Source organism: Antechinus flavipes, chromosome 6, assembly GCF_016432865.1.
Source record: "Antechinus flavipes isolate AdamAnt ecotype Samford, QLD, Australia chromosome 6, AdamAnt_v2, whole genome shotgun sequence".
NCBI lineage: Eukaryota > Metazoa > Chordata > Mammalia > Dasyuromorphia > Dasyuridae > Antechinus > Antechinus flavipes.
This window is the reverse complement of record NC_067403.1, coordinates 35,012,130-35,032,041: the sequence shown is the minus strand read 5'-3', so window position 1 is coordinate 35,032,041 and position 19,912 is coordinate 35,012,130. Positions and strand designations below refer to the sequence as shown.

General features: G+C 34.4%; 1 protein-coding gene across 1 annotated transcript in view; it reads left to right on the top strand.

Moving 5' to 3' along the window:
• GABRA4 (gamma-aminobutyric acid type A receptor subunit alpha4) overlaps positions 1 to 19,912 on the top strand; it is a 100,033-nt gene that overhangs the window by 14,235 nt on the left and 65,886 nt on the right. The window contains exons 4-9 of the mRNA XM_051964173.1: positions 5,296 to 5,363; positions 6,411 to 6,631; positions 6,724 to 6,806; positions 10,182 to 10,325; positions 11,971 to 12,123; positions 18,290 to 18,549. Coding sequence (XP_051820133.1) covers positions 5,296 to 5,363; positions 6,411 to 6,631; positions 6,724 to 6,806; positions 10,182 to 10,325; positions 11,971 to 12,123; positions 18,290 to 18,549 — 929 coding nt within the window. The remainder of the gene's footprint in view (positions 1 to 5,295; positions 5,364 to 6,410; positions 6,632 to 6,723; positions 6,807 to 10,181; positions 10,326 to 11,970; positions 12,124 to 18,289; positions 18,550 to 19,912) is intronic.

Below are 19,912 nucleotides of genomic sequence, written 5' to 3'. Positions count from 1 at the left end.
CCTTGTAATCATTTCTATAAAAAGTCTTTTATATAAGTTTTAAGTGTACTTTGCTAGATGCATTTCTTGATGTTTTTGTGCATTTTGTAGTTTTTTTGGACAAAAATAAGAAGCCTTAAAGTTTTTTTCTTTAAATAATCAAATTCTCATGCATGTGCATATCCTAGCAGCTTTCTCAACTTACAATGTGGATAAATTGAAAAGAATCCTTGTGGGAGACTTATGTAGGTGGGAAGTGCCTTGGAGAGACTGTAGAGTTTGAGTAGGTATTCCATTACTAGTTCCAGTTGGCTAATCACTTGGTGCAGAGGAGGCTCTTTGATTGGCTACAGAAACACTCCAAGAGGTCTGTTGACTTTAGTCACCTTCTTTTTGCTTCCCTGTTTCATTCAGTCACTCCTTATGTTATTGTATCTGTTGAGACTTGATGCTCTATGGGAAAAGATCTTAAGGCTTTCTTCTTTTTTAAAAGACCATACGGCCCAAGAATTGGTCTGTAGTCCCTGATCTCTGTGATTTATTCTGTTTTGATTTGTTTTTCCTATTCCCGATGAAAAGATCCATAGGATCTTGATGCTTCAAGATGCAAGGGGTAGCCGTCTAGATCCAACCCAAATCTATTCATGAATTTGATGGGAACAATAATATCTAAGAAATGAGATTTCTTAACCCTACATCCTAGCACTTCTCCAGAGAAGAGATGACATAGGGATGAACATTCCTCTGAGATATAAGGGCAAATATTAATACTTTGTCCAGGGAGGAATATCTCTAGTTAAATCCCCTATTCCTTGACCCTACTATGATAGCACTGATGGCATGCTTACCAGATTTGTAGATAATTAAAGGCTCTTAAGGATAGCTAGCTGATCTATGGTATGAAAGTTAACCATATTGATTAATCAATTAATATGTACCAGCCACATGTCAAGAATTGGAGCTACAACATAGCCTTCACCCTCAAAGAGTTCGTGTTCTAATGGAAGAGAAAACATAGATACCTAACTACACATAAGATATAAGCTAGAAGGAAGGTAATGTGAAAGGGAGTCATTAGTATATGGGATGGGATCCTCCTTCAGAAGATGGGTTTTGAATTTATTCTTAAATAAAGAAGCCAGGGAAACACAGAGGTAGAGGTAAAAGGACAGAATACTCCAGGTATAGGACAGGGATTGCCAAAGCACAGCCATAGACAATGGAGTGGGTGACATGTTTGAGGAGCTCACTATTTCAGAGAGTATGTGTAAAGATTGTAAGCCTATGTCTCTGAGACGATGGTGATACTCTTGATAGTAATAGTGAAGTTCAGACTAGAGTGGGGTTTGGAAGGAAATAATGAGTCCTGTTTTGGACATGTTGATTTTAAGATACCTATGATGAATTCAAATTTGTGCTATATAAGAGACAGTTAGAGACAAATGGCTGTAACTCAGGAGAGAGACTAGTCCTGGATATATAGATTTGGGAATTTATCTGTATAGAGATTATAATCAAATCCATGGAGCTAATGGGATCACCCAGTGAAAAAATCAGGATTCCAAAGGTTCCAACAGGCTAGACTTCTGAGTAAAAACCAGTAAAATAAAATGTAATTGTGATTAAAATAAAAGCTTATTCTCACAAGGACAGTATGCAGGAGGTTTGACTAAACAGCAGTCCATTAGAAAAACATACCCACATATAGTTATAGATATATAAATAAATAATATATATATATATATATATACACACACATATATATATATATATATATATATAGGTATATATATATATTTCTACAGATATACACATACAAACATATATTTGTGTTCTCTATAAAAGTTTTAAATGACAAGTGATTTTCAATGTCCCTTTTAATTCTTTTCAAAAGTGGCATAAAAAGTAAGAAAGACATCTTTTCTCTTAACCTTTCCAACCTAGGAGTATTATTCTCCACTCGATCTATATCTATATCTATATAAAGCTTAAAGACATTATACAACATGCAATAATCTTAAACTTCTCTGGTATAAGTCCAATAAGCTTTTTTTTTTTTAACTTTTTTTGTTTTTAAATAAATTAAAAAAATTTTTCATTAAGTGTATTAAATTAAGTATTAAATACTCTATTTGAAGAATTATATTAGATCCAAATAAAAAAGACATGGCCTTTGCCCTTAAGTAGATTATAGTCTTATTGAGAGTATTATGGGTGATTTCATAATGAACTATCTCTTCTGCTTTCCAAAATTACAGATCAATAGGAAATGGGATGACCAGGACTTCCCAATATATTCCTCTCTAAAATCTGCTGGAAAAGCTCCCTGGGCCCCTCCCCACTTTGGATGTTCAAAAGATCTTATAAGACAGTGCCTTCTCACTTGAGATTTTTGTGTAAAGGCTTGGATAGGAATATATATATATATATATATATATATATATATATATATATTATATATATATATGTATGACACTACAAATGAATTTTTAGGTCATATATGGACTAGAGGTGATATATGAAGTCCCTTCTAGGTCTGGCATTCATTGATTATTTTATAATATTCTCTGTTGAAAAATAGCAACATATTATCCGACCTGAATGATTATATTTTTAAACTTTCTGGCTATATCCTTGTGACCCATTTAAATAGGTATTAGTATTACCAGCTGATGATTTTTTTTTTTCATATCAGGTAGAATCATTGAATTTCAGAGGTGGAAATGATCTAAAATGACTTTTTTTTCCTGTATCTGTCAAAGGACTTTCTATAAAAGTTTTTTTTTTTTTAATAAATAAAAACTTACTTAAACATTAACTAGAGCTCATTTGGCCTTTTGTAAAAACCTTAATTGAGGAAGAACTTAATACTTCCCCAAGCAGTCCATTCTTTTGGATAACTATAGCTGTCAAAAGACTTTTCTTCACTTCAAGATGAAATTCATCTCTGAAATTCTGCCCATTACTGCTAGTTCTGATCTCTAAGGAGCTGAACAAGTAGATTCCTTTTTTTCAGAAAGTGGTCCTTCAAAAATGTGAAGATAGTTGTCGAGGTCCCCTTAAATCTTTTCTTCAGATAGCTAGTACTTATCTAATGCTTTAAAGTGTGACAAATGATTTCCACATATTATCTTATTTGATCCTCATATTAACATTATCAAGGAGGTGCTGTTATTGTCTCCAGTCTGAGAGATTCTAAATGACTTGCCCTTAGTAATAGGGACAGAGACTCTATGTGGCAAGATTCAAATTCCTCTCTTATTGAATCTGGTTCCATCACTCCATCCATTGTTCCTCTTCTCCAAGCGATACCTTCCCAGTGCTTTCAACTGATCCTCATAGCTCATGTATTTGCCATCCTGGTTTCCTTCTCAGAGCAATTTAATAATATTCATATTTCTGTGAAGATGTATGACTTCTGGCAGCTGTTATGGATTTCTTTCCCCTTCCACATTAGCAAGTTCCATGTTAACCACCCTTTAATGATTTGCCTCCTTGCCATAGGGGACCTAGGTCTATTGAAGATCGCTCAGAAGCATCTGGCATTCCCCATGGCACTCAAAGGCTAGAGGCTCTTCTGAAATCATGGGATAATTGCTGTCTATCAGGACAAATAAGTCTTTTGTTTAATGTCTGTTTAACCGGAAAGATCTTAGCTAATACAGAAGTTGTCACAGACAACTATTTCTATTTGTATTCTATTTGTAGAAATACACTTACCAAGATAGTGTCAACACTAAGATGTTTATGGATACTGCTTTCTTTGTGAGATGTTCAGAATGGCACCTTCAGGCCTTAGGTTTTTTTTTTCCCCTTCCTTCCTTCCTTCTTTCCTTTCTTCCTCCCTTTCTCTCCTTTCCTTCCTTCTTCCTCCCTTTCTCTCCTTTCCTTCCTTCTTCCTCCCTTTCTCTCCTTTCCTTCCTTCTTCCTCCCTTTCTCTCCCTTCCTTCTTCCTCCATTTCTCTCCTTTCCTTCTTCCTCCCTTTTTCTCCTTTCCTCCTTCCTCCCTTTTTCTCCTTTTCTTTCTTTCTTTCTTTCTTTCTTTCTTTCTTTTCTTTCTTTCTTTCTTTCTTTCTTTCTTTCTTTCTTTCTTTCTTTCTTTCTTTCTTCTTCCTTCCTTCCTTTCTTCCTTCTTCTTCCTTCCTTCTTCCTTTCTTCCTTTCTTCCTTTCTTCCTTTCTTCCTTTCTTCCTTTCTTCCTTCTTCCTTTCTTCCTTTCTTCCTTTCTTCCTCCCTTTCTCTCCTTTCCTTCCTTCTTCCTCCCTTTCTCTCCTTTCCTTCCTTCTTCCTCCCTTTCTCTCCTTTCCTTCCTTCTTCCTCCCTTTCTCTCCTTTCCTTCTTCCTCCCTTTCTCTCCTTCCTTCTTCCTCCCTTTTTCTCCTTTCCTCCTTCCTCCCTTTTTCTCGTTTTCTTTCTTTCTTTCTTTCTTTCTTTCTTTCTTTCTTTCTTTCTTTCTTTCTTTCTTTCTTTCTTTCTTTCTTCCTTTCTTTCTTCCTTTCTTCCTTTCTTCCTTTCTTCCTTTCTTCCTTCCTTCCTTCTTTCCTTCCTTCCTTCCTTCTTCCTTCCTTCCTTCCTTCCTTCCTTCCTTCCTTCCTTCCTTCCTTCCTTCCTTCCTTCTTTTCTTTCCTTCTTTCCTTCCTTCCTTCCTTCCTTCCTTCCTTCCTTCCTTCCTTCCTTCCTTCCTTCCTTCCTTCTTCCTTCCTTCCTTCCTTCCTAAAGGAATTTATTTATTTAATTACCTCTAATTCCTAAAAAATAATTTGCGCATAAAACTTTTTTGGTTGTTGCTTTACTTTATTCTTTAAATTTTTTCTTCTAAAAAAAGATTGTGTTTCTAGATAGATAAATATAACTATTTCTGAGGCTCTATTAGTATTAAATTCTTGAGAGACAGTGTGCAGTAGTGGACAAAAGGCTACATTTTGAAAAGGAAGATTTGTGTTCAAATATTTTGTGTTATCTTGAGTATTTCATGTGACTGACTTTTCTGAACCTCAGTTTCCCCATCTGTAAAATGAAAAGGTTGGCCTGATGATCTCTGAAGGCTCTTTTACCTCTAAATTTTTTGATTTAGGACATCAATAGTTTTTGGTAAGTGATTGGAATTTTACTTCTCACTTTAACTGAGTATTATTACCAGCACGTATGTGTATTTGTAAAAAAACAAGTCTTTCTTTTTCTTTCAGTAATGTTTATCTCCTGGAAACTTAAAGGCAATAATTAAAATAGCTTTGTGTATTTTTCTATTATTTCCTCTCACAGTTATTTTGTAAAATTAATGATTACTTTTTCACACTTATCTATTTCCTATCTACTAGGTCCTGTTACAGAAGTGAAAACTGACATATATGTCACCAGCTTTGGGCCTGTTTCTGATGTGGAAATGGTAGGTGTTGGAGAAAAATATTTAAAATAGCTTTCTGTAGTTAGGAGAAACCGTACACAACAGAAGGAAATGGATGTTTATTTCAGTGTCAATCAGAAGAGTTAGAGAAGCTCTGTTTCTAGTATGAGTAATTAGACCCATACATTTGTCAAGAGGAGTCACAGCATTTGCGCTTCAACCCTAACATTTGAGGACATTTTTTCCTGGATTCTTTTTTTTTTTAAACAAAAGGAACAACAATAAGGAAACAATAAAGGAAACAAAAAAAACAATAGTTACAACTCCCATATGGCAATCTTATGAACTGATTTTTTTCCCCTGTGAGAACCACTGAGATGGAGAAAATTAGAGATTATAACAACTGAAATTATTTCTGGCACAAAACTATCTCCCAGTCCTGAGGGACCATATTTTAGCATTTCATTTTCACCCATTGTATAGTGTTTTTCCCCCTTAATGCTTGAAGAGCTTAGTATGCTAAACTCTGGTAGCTGTCAAAATGAATTCATCCATTTAAGCGTGCAATCTTAAGGTTATATAAAATCTTTGGCTTGTATAGTGGATGGTTAGTGGTATCTTTAAATCATATATACACGATCTAAAATATTGAATATCTACTTTCTAATTTTAAGTAATTTGTTGGACACAAACCGTTTTGAGTTGTTGATTTGCTTTTATTCTTTTAATTTACTCTTCTAAAAAATTCAGTGGCAATTGTTACTGCATTATCTCATTTTCTTCCCTGATATATTAGAGTGAAAGTGTAATTTCCACCTTCCTGCAATTTTATTGAATTATAGTAATTATTCTTGAATGATTAAATATGTATGGTGATATATTTATCTGACTAATGTGAGAAATTGAAGTATCAAGACATATACAACATGCTTTAATTGCTGGAACTCTGTGATAGTACATTTTGTAAATGTCTGTTTCTATTGATTTTATTTTACTAGTGTGGTTTTGGGTGCATATGTACCTTTGTATTCAATTGTTCATTTTTGCATAATAACTTATATTTGGGATTGCTGTGGTTTGCCCATCTAGGAATACACAATGGATGTCTTCTTCCGGCAAACATGGATTGACAAAAGATTAAAGTATGATGGCCCCATTGAAATTTTAAGACTGAACAATATGATGGTAACTAAAGTATGGACACCTGATACTTTCTTCAGGAATGGGAAAAAATCTGTCTCCCATAACATGACAGCCCCAAACAAGCTCTTTAGAATTATGAGAAATGGCACCATTTTATATACAATGAGGTGATTAACTTAAAAACAAATTATGCATATTAAGAAATAAAGTTGATTATGAAAATGACTAAATCTTTTTTATTCTATTTGTTTCATTGTAGGCTTACCATAAGTGCAGAGTGCCCCATGAGATTAGTGGATTTCCCCATGGATGGTCATGCATGTCCCTTGAAATTTGGGAGTTGTAAGTTAAAATTGTAAAACTTCTTTTCATGAACAATTCAATTAATTCAGTAATAAGATTTATAAAGTACCTATTATTTGTAAGGCATTCCACAGATTGTATGAGAGAGGAAGGTCAAGACTCACTCCAAGATTGTAAGCCTTGTTGTTTGGCGGAATGGATAAAATGTCATATTTATAGATTCATGTGATTTATCACAGAAAAGTTTTCAATTTTGGGGGGAAGCAAAAGTAACACAAGTTGTGAAAGACTGGGTTTTCAGTTTATTACTCATACACAAGCTGATAATCTTCAAATAAAGAGACACAAATCTATTTGAAGGATCCTTGACACATGTCTGTTAATAATTTCGGTGGAAGAAATGACAAAATTCTGTCATATGACATCTCAGTTTGGCTGTTCAGTTTTTCTCTATAAGCACAAGGGATGAATGGGATGGGGTTAGGGTTACTCAGTGATCATTCCTCCACGTAAGTACTTTAGGAGAAAAACGGGAAGTAGAATGATATAGTTATCATTTTCATTAGAATAATACGCAAATGGAGTGTTTTATCATGAGTTTGAGTAATTCAAAATCTAGTTTTCAGTCCTGGGATCCACAGGAGACTCCCTGCTGTCCATGACTTTAATTTATGATTTAGTATCAATGTAGAACATGTCAATGTTTTTCAGAGTTTGGAAGAAGCTTTTGCCTATGGAAGTCAGCACTTGGCTGACTTCATTGTATAAACTTAACCTTAAGATCCAGGTAGTATTTCCATTTTTATGCAATTGTTCTTAGATAGCATTGGGAAAACAACTCATCGGCCTCTATTTTAAATCTAAAATTTTTGTTGTTATTGTAAGATTGAAATAAAGAGCACGGTGCTTATTTATTAGCACTTATTTTTCCATTCATTAAATAAGCATTTGTAAAGTAAGTATCTATGTACTTATTTAAAGGTACCTGTCTATTTTTGCATCTAAGGACACATACACACGCAAAAAAAAACTCCTGGTGGTTTTCATAATTTGCTTAAGAGAGAGGAAATAATTTGCTTAAGAGAAGGATAGACAGAGAGAAACAGAAAAACAGAGAGGCAGAGATAGAGACAAAGAGACAGAGGGAGAGACAGACAGAGAGAAGAGAAGGAGGGTGGGAGAGGGAGAGAAAGAAGGACAGAGAGATAGAGAGAGGAGAAAGAGGAAGGGAGGAGGGAGGGAAAGGTGGGGAGAGAGAGAGAGAGAGAGAGAGAGAGAGAGAGAGAGAGAGAGAGAGAGAGAGAAAGAATGAGAACGAATGTTTAAAACAATGAAGCTTACATTCTTTTAAGAGAGATATAATACAGATGCAAATAGTTACAGTAAATAATTATATTTAATAACAGAATTCAAACGCAAAAAGAATGGCTAGAAGAACCTTGAGGAAAAAAAAAAACAAACTTGCAACCTATTGGGTATTGGGGAAGACTACCTTGGGGAAGCAGAATTTGAGTTTATTTTTAAACTCGCTAGGAATTCAGTAGGAAAAGAGAGGGAAGGAGTACCTTCTGACAGAGGAAAAAATGTTGGCAGGAGTAGAGAAACATGGTAATATAATGGATATTCAGAAAGAAGAGACCTCCCTGGGAGCTGAAGAACTGTAGCTTTTGATTGGACTATAGAATGTGTGATGGGGAATTACATTGAAGTGATGAAATTGTAGCACAGTTTGCAGATGGCTTTGAATGGCAGGTAAAGGTGAGTAAGAAGGAGATATTGTTGGAAAGGAAACCAGGTCGTGGATGGCTTCTAATATCTTGAACTTGTGAGAAGAAAGAGAAAAGAGACAAGAACCCTAGTGTTTGACAAAGAAAAGGGATACATCCAGACCTATTTCAAGAAAGCTTATTCTATCGTTAGTATGAAGGACAGATTAAAAGGGAAAAGAGTGTAGGCAAGAAACTCTGAAGTGCCAAAGAAGGCTTTTTTGCATATATCATAGACTCCCTTTAAAATTCTGACAAAGTCTAAGGACTCCTCAAAGTAAGGTTTTTAAAAGTATAAAATAAAATATATAAGATTATAAAGAAAACCAATTATATTTAAATGCAGTTATCAAAATATGTATACAAAAAATAAGTTAGCAGTAGTGGGAATCGAAAGAAGGATATGAATTTGAGACATGCTGTAGAGTTAGAATCTAGGATACTTTTTTGAACTGATTGGCTGTGAGAGGCTAAGGAAAAGGAAGTGTGAAAAATATAGACATTAGGAAAAAATTGGGGACCAGTTGGTACCAGAGATAAGAAGAATGAGATTCAGAACGAGAAACAGATTTAAGGAGAAAGGTGATGAACTCTATTTTTCGACATAGCGAATATGAGGTATTAGTGATACATTTAGGAAGGAATTTGGAAATTCATGTCTGGAATTTAGAAGGAAGGTCTAGAAGATTAAGATCTAAGAGCAATATTGTGATTTGCTTTTTCATTCATTTATTCTTCATACATAATTAAACCATAGAAGCAAATAAGAATTCCAAGGGAAGAGATAAGAGGGTCATGGATGAATCTTGGTAGGTTTTTTTTTTTTTTTTTTTTTTTTTAGAACATTCAGTCTTATGTAGAGTCAAGGAGAAGCTTTTGTTTGGTCTCAGCCATGAGAATGCCCCAGGTTCATTATGTTGTATTGGCTTGTGGCTAAATTAGGGAATTCTCTTGGGAGAAGGTGTATTGTTATCTGTTTACACTGATAACAATACAAGCAGAAATGGATTTAAATTACAGTTACTGGGATTTACAATAGAGGTTAGGTAAAATATCCTGATTGTAAAGGTTCAAAGGCAGTGCAACTTTATATAATCTCATTCCCTGGAGAGCTTTAAAAAAAAGCATAGGCAGTCATCTGTGTAGAGTGGTTTAGATGCAGTGTGCTTTGCCCAGAGGCAGTGGGCTGGACTAGGTGACCCCTGGAGATCTCTTCCAACAATAGCATCCTTTGTTATAAATAGCTTCTGGTATTCTTCTTATTGGTAATTTTGCCTTAAGGTGGAAGAAGTAAGTTATGGTCCAATACAGGAGAGAAGTCAGAGATGAGAGAGAGGAAGGAATGGGTTTATTTAACTTTAATAGAAAAGATTTTAGATGGACTGCCTGGTATTTTTCCCAGCACATTTCCAGGTGCAGTGATGCAGACACAGCATTTTAGTTTATTTTCCTTTGACCTGAACAAAAGAAATCCTGCTGAATTGCAAGGCTTATTTAGATATTAAACTTCTCTGAGGCTCAAAGCTGAGCCCATATAAGTTAAAAGGCTCTTGTTTTCCAACAATTTTTGCTACTCCGGCATGTCCATTGTGAAATTGATAAAGAGTGAAACCTTAAAGCTAATCCCTTACTTTGCATTGGCGTCCAGATGCTTATCCAAAGAGCGAGATGATCTATACCTGGACAAAAGGTCCTGAGAAGTCTGTGGAAGTTCCCAAGGAGTCTTCCAGCTTAGTTCAATATGACCTTGTTGGGCAGACAGTGTCCAGTGAAACCATCAAATCTATTACAGGTAAGATGACGACCAATCAGAATGAATTTGAGATATGGCATTTATAATGCTGTTTTATCTTACCCATTGTTTCAGAGGGTTTGGTAGAGCCCACAGAAGCAAAATGGCATAAAAAGTATAGCTTAGAATTGTATTCCTGATCTCACTGAAAGATCTGTAGATCTTTGAGTCATAAGTCCTCCAAGGAAACCAGATAATGTTACAGTCAGAAGAGTTAGAAAAGGGTGTATCGTGATCATTGAAACATCCATGGTACAGGGGATTTTTTATTTTTTCAGATGGCTAGGATAAAAGTTATTCTGCAGGTCATTGAGGTTGCTGGTGTTTTTACAGAGCCATCTTTGTCTTGCTCAATCTGTATTTCTATTGTGATTTAGAAGAGCAAAAAGAAAAAAAGCCATGCACAAAGAACTTTAATGTAGTGCTTTAAAGTTCTCCCTACAGAAGATGTAGTTAACAAGTATAAAAGGTGTTATTTGTGCTCTTAGAATTTATGTGAAAACAAATAAAAGATTTGATTTTAGTTTATTTAAAAGGAAAATACCAACTGATTATTTAAAAATGATTTTCCCTTAATTTTCAGACTTTTTAAGTTTGCTTATCTCATTTGCATTTCTAAAAATGAATTATCCAGTTTTCTCTTGGACAATATCACCTTAAAAACATGTGGATAACGTCTGAAATCTTAGATCATATAGTCAGGTAATGGGAACCACAGTTTCCCCAAAAAACTTTTATGTGGGTTTTGTAGTTTTTAGATTACCTTATTAATGCTTTTTTTGGACAGATAGTAGTAATTCAAATGTTTATTTTTCTTAGGTCCATTTTTTTTTAAAAAAGAAAAAGTCAAGGCAGAATTATAACTGTAGAACATGTAAATATTCAGATATGGTTACATATAAACTATATCAAATTCATTTCAAATGTTATAACATACAGAAATAAAGTCTTTGCTGAAATTGTTTATCTAAATTCTTAGAAGAATTAGAATTATTATTAGAATTATTAGAGAGAGAATCGGCCTTGGAGTAAGAGTAAGAGAAACACCTTCCACTACTGCCCCCAATTTATCCAATGACCATAGCAAGTAACTTACAGATTCCCTGTAACTCCCTGAAACTTTCTAAGACGTTTAATCACAAAATTGCCAGTCTTTATTAATGGAGGAAGTTTTCATGCAAGGAGTTCTTTACTCATGTGAAATATCAGGCCTTCCCTCTCCAATCAAATAAAACAAAGCAAACAAAACAAACACAAATCCCCATTGCTATCAATATATACATCTAAATCGGAGAGGTTTAATCTGTAATTTTCTAGACAAAGAATTAAGAGCCCATAGGCTGTACCTTACATGCTAAATGAGCTTAACTAAGAACTCATTATACCATAATCACTTACCCAAAAAAACATTATCATTATTAGCCCTATATATTAACTTAACAGATAATCACACTGGAAAAAAAAAAAGTGGTGATGTTCATTTTCCTTTCAGCATCTCTTTCTGAAACACACACAGCCTCTGGCTTGTGTTGGGAAGCTTGGATGCTATTATTATTTCAGATATGAGTTGGTAGTCTGACATATGTATATGGAAAAAGTAGCATGCAGAGCCAGTAACACATTTTCCTCCTGTTTTATTTTGTAGGTGAATACATTGTTATGACAGTTTACTTCCATCTCAGAAGGAAAATGGGTTATTTCATGATTCAGACTTATATTCCGTGCATCATGACTGTGATTCTTTCTCAAGTTTCCTTCTGGATAAATAAAGAATCTGTTCCAGCTAGAACTGTGTTTGGTAATTACAATTTATTTATTGGTCCTTAATGTTACCTGCCCTCCTTTAGAATTTTGCCTTTGGAATGAAACCTTCCCTTAAGAGTTGTGTTAGCATTTTTATGTCAGGTTGAGTAGTGTACAGAATCTAGTTTATATTTACAACTTGCCAACCAGAAAGAAATATTAAAGTTATGTGTATGTGCAGTCCTTGGGACTCATGTTACCTTTAGGTGGTTATATAAAAATACTATTGGAAGCCCTCCTGTTGAAATCATATTAAGTTAGCCTCAATGGGGACCATGAGTATGAAGACTAAATGTACCTCTGAACATAATTTCCCTTTTAGTGATACTCTTGGATTCAAAGCCTAATGCTGTGTAATTTAATTGAAATTGTATCTAGATGTTAAAATGAAATACACTGGGAAGCAATTTGCAAAGAAAAGCTTAAAATAAAACAAATACAATTCATGGCTGATTGGTTATGTGAAGGCCTACAATAATTTTGCTTTTAATGAAAGGGAAAAAAATAACCTAACCTTTAAATGATTTAAATGCAATAAAATAAGCTATTTCATACATTTGCAGTCTATTAGTTCATTATTAAAGACCACATATATTCTATGTTTTATACTGGTTTATGTTTTGGTTTTCTGCAACATATAATGCCTTGAATTGCTTGAATTTGAGAGATTTAGCAAATTTTAAAAACTATTTTCTCCATATGAAGGAGGATTGTAATTGAACTGTGCAATTGAAATAGTTCTGACTATATAGTCCAAGGATAGGACTTGGATTAAAATCCTGCCATATACTTCTTATTAGATTGGAAGTTAGATTTTAAAGGGATTTTAAATTATAAAGCTTCTGACTTTTCACTCTGATAATTGTGCATTACGGTAGCAGAGCTGATAGAAGTGGGAGTATGGAAGAAAGCTTTCAGGGGATGTATCTTAGAATGAGAGTAGGTAATAAGTTGGATGGCTCTTCGAGCTCCTGACCATTCATCATTATTGTAGGGGCAGGACAATGATCTATCTATCTCTATCTATCTATCTATTTTTTGTGAAGCACCTCTATGATATGATACAAATCCTATCTGTGGAAATTATGAATACACAAAAATCTTCATGTGAACCTATAAACCCTGAATTAGCTTTTTGAAATAGTCAGTGTAGTATGATATAGGTAGTTCATAGAGAATACTTACAAGTGCTAATCTAGTTCTGGGTCAGATGTCTGGTCAGGAAACTTCTAGGAGATTGATATATTCTGCCTGGAGGAAAAAGAACCTTGGAAGTCTGCTGCTGTTACATCATCAAATACTTTCTTGGAAAGTTTTGGAGCTTCTTTTTGATCACAAACTGTTGTGATAAGGGTAAAATAAGAACCTCGGGTCTTTTACCATTAAAGCCTCCACCTAGAAATAATATTTATAATAACTAGAATCTTTGAAAATGCTTCCAAATACATTATCATGTTTTTAATAGGACCCTGAGGAACACAAAGAGTAGTAATCATTAGTGATCAATTATTAGTTTATATTAAAAACTCAGTCTCTCTGCTGGCTATTGCCATATACTTTCTTCCACAATGATTTTTAGATATTCTTAGAGAGGAAGGGGAACTATAGCTGGCAGTCACCCGCCTTCTGTCGATGACTCAGATGATTGTCACTTTGCAACCTTTTGCCAACCTCTTGGCAGCAATAATGAAATTTTAACTTTAGGAAGTCAAAAGTAGGTAGATATCTAGAAAAAAAAAGTTTCAGTTCATCAACTCATTCTGTATGCTGGAGCATCTCAGAATATCTGAGGTTGTTTTAGGTATCTTGTCCCATTTGTTTGAGGAGAGTTTACTGATAGAACGCCCAATTAGAGAAGTGAGTTACAAGTTTCCATAGTGCCCATAGCTCTGGGATTCTAAAGAACTTAAGTAGATAAAATTAACTTATTGGAAAGCTGCTTTTCTATGTAGCCATAAGGACCAGTCAAACCACTGTAAATGGAATTTGCTTTTTGTAGAAACACTTTTAAAATATTATTTCTTTTTCCAACAATTTGTTTTTCTTTAGTGTCTAAATCATGCTCTTTATTCACACCAATTTCTACCTCTACTGCAGGATTATAAAATTATCCCTGAAAGGGAACTTAATGGGATGTCCTCTAGTCTAAACCAGTTCATTTTAGAGGATAGTTGTTATCACATACAGTCCAAGAGAGTGTCAAAAAGTAAAAAAGTACAAGCACTTGACCTTGTGTGTCATTTCTCTGGTCCTCGTTTTCCCTTCAGTAAAAAGAACATTTAGTGTAAATGACCTCTAAGCTCCCTTTGAGCTCTAACATTCTATGATTCTAAGATTTAAAAATAGGCCTAGAGAGGGGAACTTTAAACATGTGAGTAAATGTCAGCTGGCGGGCAGAAATGTGTTATCACACTGTTAAGTTAATGTTACTTATTTCCCTTGTGATTGGTCAGCCCATATTCACCTCTGTGTACTTACAGCTTGTATTCACATTATGGGCAAAAATGATCATGTTCTGTATTCTAGCTCAGGGATTGGTATTGATATTTAAATGTGACAAAAGGAAAAACAAACAAGCAAAAAAAAAAAACATTGTATTGAGATATCTGTAGGGTAGACACAAGGCAAGAAATGTCTTCAGACAGATGTACCCCGACATCGGTCTTTCTGGTACCCAAGGAGACACGGTTTGATTCTAATCCGAGTTGCTGCTTCTGCCTGCTGCCCTGTGCAACGTTTACTTCATTGTGTGATCGGGCAAATGCTGCACTAAATCAGTGTGTAATACATATGCCCAAGGACATGCTCTGTGTCACCCTTAATAGAATAATATTAGAAAAAGAAGTGTTTTTCCCTGGCTGAAAGGGGAATGATTTAAACATCTCAAGCGGTGTTAAAAATGCCATGCCCTTTGTTCATCGCAGAAGACAAAGGCCATATTAGTTGGAGGATTCCCTTCTGTTTTTCTCCTCATCTCATTCCCTCTTTTTTCCACACTCATGTGTTAATGCCAGGTTTACATTTACTAAAGACACCGGAGAGTAGTGTCTAAAGGTTTTGAGTTAGTGTATATAATCTGCCTCGCTCAGTCATGTCATCTTCTACCATCTCTTTCTCAATTATTGCTGGAATTACACACTCCCTCTTTATTTTACCTTGTCTCTGTAGAAAAATCCAAAAGGCAGAAATGTCCCCAAAAAAACAGTAAAAGAAATTGAGGGCCGTTTTGCCTGTGGGAGAAATAGTCCTTAGGGTGGTATACTCTACTTTTAACAGGCTTTCAAAGCAATGAAGCTCACTGAAATACTAGTTTTTTTGTTTGTTTTCTTACTCTATGAGTTTCATTATATCACATTAAAGTAAAGAATTTTTCCCCCATGATGTTTCAGGAACAGAATAGTTTTAATAAATGAAGTAGGAATTTGACAACTGGAAGGGCTTTCTGAGCTGACTCCTTCACACTGAGGATGCAAATGTCTAATCTAGGTAGAACGCTTAATTGTTCCTAGTTAGTGGGTAATAGTTGTGGAGGTCACCGAAAACCTTACTGCCTAAATTTTAATTAAAGTGATGGTCTTTCACAAGATAAAAGACTAATTAGGCTTCATCTCCACATTATGTAGCTGGAAGATTTAAAAGCTATGGCAGGACATTGTTAATTAACAAAGTTGTCAGCATGACAACAGTTCATTTCTGAACCGAGAAATACATCTTAATTTCCTTTCAACTCGAAAGTTTTATGGTTTTGTCAGTTTGTAGTTAAATAGGAAAAATATTAAATTCTATGAATTTATGATTTGTGCACTGGAAAATTGTTAAAGTAAAGAGACTATGAAATTCAGAAGACAGTTGTTTCATCCTGAAGAGATAAATTGTTTTAATCACTAATGTATTGATGATTATTTATAATAATCTCTATTCAGGGTTAGGGTTAGAGTCCGGAGTTGGGGAAGAAGCTTTAGTACATATTTTGCAAAACTTATTTTTAAATAAGTATTCCTCTTTAGCATACCATATAAGTCATCAGACACCATTTTCTGTAAGATCTTTAAGGAGGTAGAACATACTGACTCCTGAGACAGACCAGTCTACTTTTGGACATGACTTTTTAAAAAATGTTTTTCTTACATTGAACATAATTTCACCTCTTTGTAACTTTTAGACATGGCTCCTACTTCCATCCATTGGAACAACAAAGAACAAGTGAAACTGGAAACTAATTTGCCATTTCTTTTAGCAGGTACCTTAGAATATAAAAATGAGGTGATTTGAAGTCATCAAGGCTAGCCATTTGTTTTTTTTTTTTTTTTTTTTAATAATCTCTTTATTTGTCTTCAATATTCACTTCCTGTTAATCATTGTTTTGTCCTTTTCAGTATATAGTACAATCTCTTTGGTAGGGGGAAACTATAAACAAAGTTTAAGAGCTTTGTCTTTTTCTTAAACATTAATTATGTTCATCTCTTCCACTCCAAGTAGCATTCTTCTCTCTTCTTCGATACTTTTCAATATAGAAAAAAGTTATCTTTATTCTTCTTTATCAGCTCATTTTGAGTTTCAGCTACTATTCTTAGAGGAGTATACTAGATTTTTCTGTCATCTTTCATTAACCTTGCTTTCATAATCTATATCTGCCTTTAAAAAAATCTTTGTTGATAAATTTTCTGTGCATCCACAGACAAAGCATTTTTTTAAAAATGCTTTCAATAAATCTTTTTTTTTAATATTGTTTTTCTTTGGGAATTTAATTCCTGGGGGCTTTTCATCCTACTTCAAATGATTTTCATTGAAGAATTTTCAAGATCTTGCTATTCTTTTTCTGATCTATGTTAAATAATCTCTTCTCTAAGAGAGGGTGAATATTCCCCTGTTCTTATATTCTTTCTTCTTATCTAATTGTGAATCTAACTAACTCTTTTGTTCAAGGGTTCACTGTTGTTTTTTCTCAGTTTAACATTTAAAATACTTCATCTACAACTGTAGCCCATTATTCCAGACCTATTTTACATTTTTTCTCTTCATATACTATATTTATGTGAAAGCCCAAAAGACCTATTTGTCATTCTGTGAACCTAAACTATCCATCTTCTGCCTCTGCCTTTGCACTGATTAACTGGCACAGATCTTAGGTCTCTCTGCATCCTCAACTAATTATAAATAAACTTATTTATATATTTTAACTCCCCAAGGGAATATTAAACCCTTTAGGGAAAATTAATTTTCTTTCATTTTATCTTTGTATCTCTAATACTTACCATAGTATATTCATGTAAAAGGTACTTAATAAATCCTTGTTGGATTGGATTCTCTCTATCCCAGAATTTAGTTTTAAGTAGTGAGTTTTTCTCGAGATTGCTATCAGTAGTAAAGTCAATATGTAGTGCTCCTTTAGAGATAGCTTGAATCTATCATCTTCTTAAATATTGTCTATATTTTCTTGGGCCAGCTACTTTTGGCTTTGAACTTCTATAATAACTTCTCATTGTCACTGAAAAAGCATTTTACTATCTAATTGCTTGGTTGGCTTTCTTCTGGGTCATGTATAGAAGAAATTTAAATGGGCCAATTCCCTCAGGACTTTATAATTTGAAGTAACACTGAAACAGTGGCCATAAAAAAGATATATAGACACATATAACTATGCAAAATCAATGGATAATAAAATTCAGGGTTTTTGTGTATATGCCCCCTGGGAAATGTTGTGTTATGATGTGGAATTGAGACTGGACTGAATTGTGGGACCTTTTCTAGGGAATATCATGTTTTCTAATTTCTAAGGAATAGTATGGCAGAGGAGGTAGGATTTCAGGAACTAATTGAAAGGATCTTAGTGTAGCTGTGAAATCTTCCGGTCAGTCATAACCTGAGAGAAATTTGTAACTTCTAACAAATATGTTTTTATCTTGTAATCATTGCAGAAATATAATTGTCTAAGTAGACTTTATTTTTACACAAATTTGCCCTTGAATTGCTTTCTCTTTATTACTCATTGGTATCATGTTTTAAAAATCACTCAATTAATTATATAATCCTTCCCCTCCCACCCCAATTGTTGTACATTTTTACAATTTGAATAGTTCTTTTAACATTTTATCATGTATCCTTATCTCCATTTGTTTTTTTAAAATAAAGCTAAATTTTTCTGTTTCTTTGTTTTGAAGGAATAACTACTGTTCTGACAATGACAACTCTGAGCATCAGTGCCAGGCATTCCTTGCCCAAAGTGTCCTATGCTACTGCCATGGATTGGTTCATAGCTGTGTGCTTTGCTTTTGTGTTCTCTGCCCTCATTGAGTTTGCTGCGGTTAACTATTTTACGAATGTCCAAATGGAAAAAGCCAAAAAGAAGCCATCAAAACCCCAGCAAGAACTTTCTGCCCCTTCGGTTCAGAGAGAAAAGTGTTCCGATGAACCACTTCAGGTATTTGATGTATTTTCTCTGTGGTCTGGTCCCTAGTACTAAGGATACAATTGATAAGGGCTTATCCAATGTCTACCAGTGTGTTGTTTCTAACCCTAGAAAATCAAACAAAAATCTGTCCAAGTTGAGAAGATTGACAAATGATGGTCCATGATGGAAAACCAAAGGAACTTAACAGCTATACAATGGAATGTTCAATTCAACTCAGCCATATTTACTGTTAATTATGTACCAGGTACAAGGCTACAAAAACCAAAAAATCAAACAAAAAACCCCAAACACCAAAAACCCCAAAACAGTTCCTTCCCTGAAGAAGCTTATATTCCTCAGTGGGATGCAACATATATAGAGATAAAAAGAAACAAAATAGATATGCAGGAAATTAAAAGTAACTTCAAAGCAGTACAAAGAAATGAGGAAATCATCCTAAGGACAAGACTAGATTATCCTTTGCATTTGCATGATGGAACTGAAGCTGATGATATAGGAAAAGTCAATAGATAGGGTTATTGCTATCTGGGTCTCAAGGGGGTTCCACTAAAGATGAACTGCATGATCACATTGCCTTGGGTGCTTTCAGTCATCACTTCATCACTGTAGGGCACCTGTGGGCAATTTCTCTCTCCAGCCAAGCAGAAATTTTGATGGAGTAGAGAATTGCTAGGGATGCAAATGGAAGTAATGACTATTCTTTGCAAGCTTAGGAGAGAAATTAGTTCTATCCTATGCTCTAGTAGATAGAATATCTGTTTTTATAAGTCAATTCAGGGTTAATTCAATTTAAGAAGTCTGTACCAAGAAACCACCAATTGTGATGTGCTAAAATGGGCATAGGAGAGACAAATATGAAACAAATCAATGCTGTCCCAAGGAGTTTACAATTTAGTGGGTTACTGTGAAATAGTCTCATTAAAAAAAATAAGCTCAATATGTTTCTAATACTATGCTATTACATGATGAAATGAAATGGCACAAAACTGAATTTCATTACAAGGAAATAAAAGGAATGTGAAAAAAATGTTAGGAAACAAATGTCCATGGGAAATTGAGATGCATGTACTAGAATATATGTGATCTTTAAAGGTTTGTTGTTGAATTGTTTCAATTGTGCCCAACTCTTGGTCACTCTAATTTGTATTTATTTTTGGCAAAGATACTGGAGTGGTTTGTTATTTCCTTCTTTGGCTCATTTTATAGGTGAGGAATTGAGGAAAACAAGTTAGTTGACTTGGCCAGCTAGTGTCTCAGGACAGATTTGAACTCAGGTTTTCTTGACTCCAAAGTCAGTGCTCTATCTACTATGGCATCTGGCTGCCCTCTTGAAAAGTTAGGTACACTCTAAAAGGTTTAATATTGAAAGTTC